The sequence below is a fragment of the Sinocyclocheilus rhinocerous genome, unplaced genomic scaffold, assembly GCF_001515625.1.
Source record: "Sinocyclocheilus rhinocerous isolate Xijiao unplaced genomic scaffold, SAMN03320098_v1.1 scaffold6066, whole genome shotgun sequence".
NCBI lineage: Eukaryota > Metazoa > Chordata > Actinopteri > Cypriniformes > Cyprinidae > Sinocyclocheilus > Sinocyclocheilus rhinocerous.
This window is the reverse complement of record NW_015631289.1, coordinates 11,027-12,878: the sequence shown is the minus strand read 5'-3', so window position 1 is coordinate 12,878 and position 1,852 is coordinate 11,027. Positions and strand designations below refer to the sequence as shown.

At 36.0% G+C, this 1,852-nt stretch overlaps 1 protein-coding gene across 2 annotated transcripts in view; it reads left to right on the top strand.

The window, feature by feature from the left end:
• The window catches only part of LOC107741703 (arginase-1-like), an 8,724-nt gene that overhangs the window by 3,740 nt on the left and 3,132 nt on the right, over nucleotides 1-1,852 (top strand). For both annotated transcript variants that reach the window (XM_016554476.1, XM_016554474.1), the window contains exons 3-4: nucleotides 1,021-1,195; nucleotides 1,272-1,431. In XM_016554476.1, the coding sequence (XP_016409962.1) occupies nucleotides 1,021-1,195; nucleotides 1,272-1,431 (335 nt within the window). The remainder of the gene's footprint in view (nucleotides 1-1,020; nucleotides 1,196-1,271; nucleotides 1,432-1,852) is intronic.

Genomic DNA, 1,852 nt, shown 5'->3' with positions numbered 1-1,852 from the left:
TTCAGATAAATGTTGTTCTTCTGAACTTTCTATTCATTAAAGAAACCTGAAAAAATTCTACTCAGTTGTTTTCAACATAATAATAATAATAAATGTTTTTTTTGAGCAGCTTATCAGAATATTAAAATGATTTCTGAAGGATCATGTGACTGGAGTAATGATGCAAAAAATCTGCTTTGAAATCACAGGAATAAATAAAAAAAACTTTTAAATAGCAAAATCTTACTGTTGAAAAACTTTTGACTGATAGTGATGGATGGATGAATAGATAGAGATGGATGGATGGATGGATAGAGATGGATGGATAGAGATAACTTTTGACTGATAGTGATGGATGGATGGATGGATGGATGGATGAATAGATAGAGATGGATGGATAGAGATGGATGGATGGATGGATGGATAGGGATGGATGGATGGATGGATAGATAGAGATGGATGGATGGATAGAGATGGATGGATGGATGGATGACTAGATAGAGATGGATGGATGGATGGATGGATATATATATAATTCATAATACAAAATCTCTTTTTCATTATTGCAAAGTGAACAAATGCAATATAAATTGTATGGTTACAAGAATTTATGTAAGAAATCAACTTAACTGGCATGAAACAGTGCCTCAACAGTGCTAAAATAGACTTTTCTTTCTTTCTAGCAAAATATAATTTCCTGTTTATATACACTGCTCAAAAAAATTAAAGCAACATTTTTTAATCAGAGTATAGCATCAAGTCAAGTAAACTCCTGGGACATTGATCTGGTCAGTTAATTAGCAGAGGGGGTTGTTAGTCAGTTTCAGCTTCTTTGGTGTTAATGAAATTAACAACAAGTGGATGGATGGATAGATAGATAGATAGATAGATAGATAGATATTCTGAATACAACTCCCTTCCCCATTCACTTTAATTGTATGGAAAAGAATGGCCAGTGCACTTTTCCTTTTGTGTGTTAAAGCTACAAACTAATTTTCGTTACGTGTAAATGATGACAGAAAGCCCTCTGTCCCTCTCCAGGTTGTGTAGTGAAGGATTATGGGAATCTGACTTTTGAGGACATCCCCAATGATGAGCCCATTGGCAGACTGAAGACTCCGAGAGCAGTCGGCCGTGCCAATGAGCTGCTCGCAGGAGCTGTGCTGAAGATCAAGAGCGATGGCAATACTTGTGTGATGCTGGGAGGAGATCACAGGTCATTGTGTGCTTCCAGTTCTGTTCAGTTTAATGTTTGAACCTATTCTCAGCAATATGTTTGCTGTTTTTTACAGCTTGGCGATTGGTTCGATCTCTGGTCATGCCGCCTCAAGACATGAGCTGAGTGTTTTATGGGTGGATGCACACGCAGACATCAACACACCTTTAACCACACCAACGGGAAACATTCACGGCCAACCGCTGTCGTACCTCATACATGAACTGCACTCAAAGGTGAATGATGGTCTATAATCATTTCAGCACCTTTGTTAAAGTTTGTGTAATATGTTACAAAGTCATTACGTTACTGTCAGTCTCATCACAAAAAACTCCTAAAGAGATGTTCAACTTTAACTTCCTGACCATGGCTGACATGCAGTTGTCAGTATCTGTGCCTTTAGCACACTCATAACTAATAAACATTAACAGCTAACTTATTGAAAAGTTCATAGAAAATTTTATGAAACTCTCAGAAAAACATGTTCATGTCCTTTTTAAGAAAACCATTAGGATTATTTTGCTTTGTGACATTATTGTTATGCACAAATTACACAAAAAACATTTCTCCTGAAACTCCAATTAAGATAATGTGACATTACCAGTAATTGCAGTAATTCATGATTCTCATTAGATTCTCATTATTATTTTTATTCTA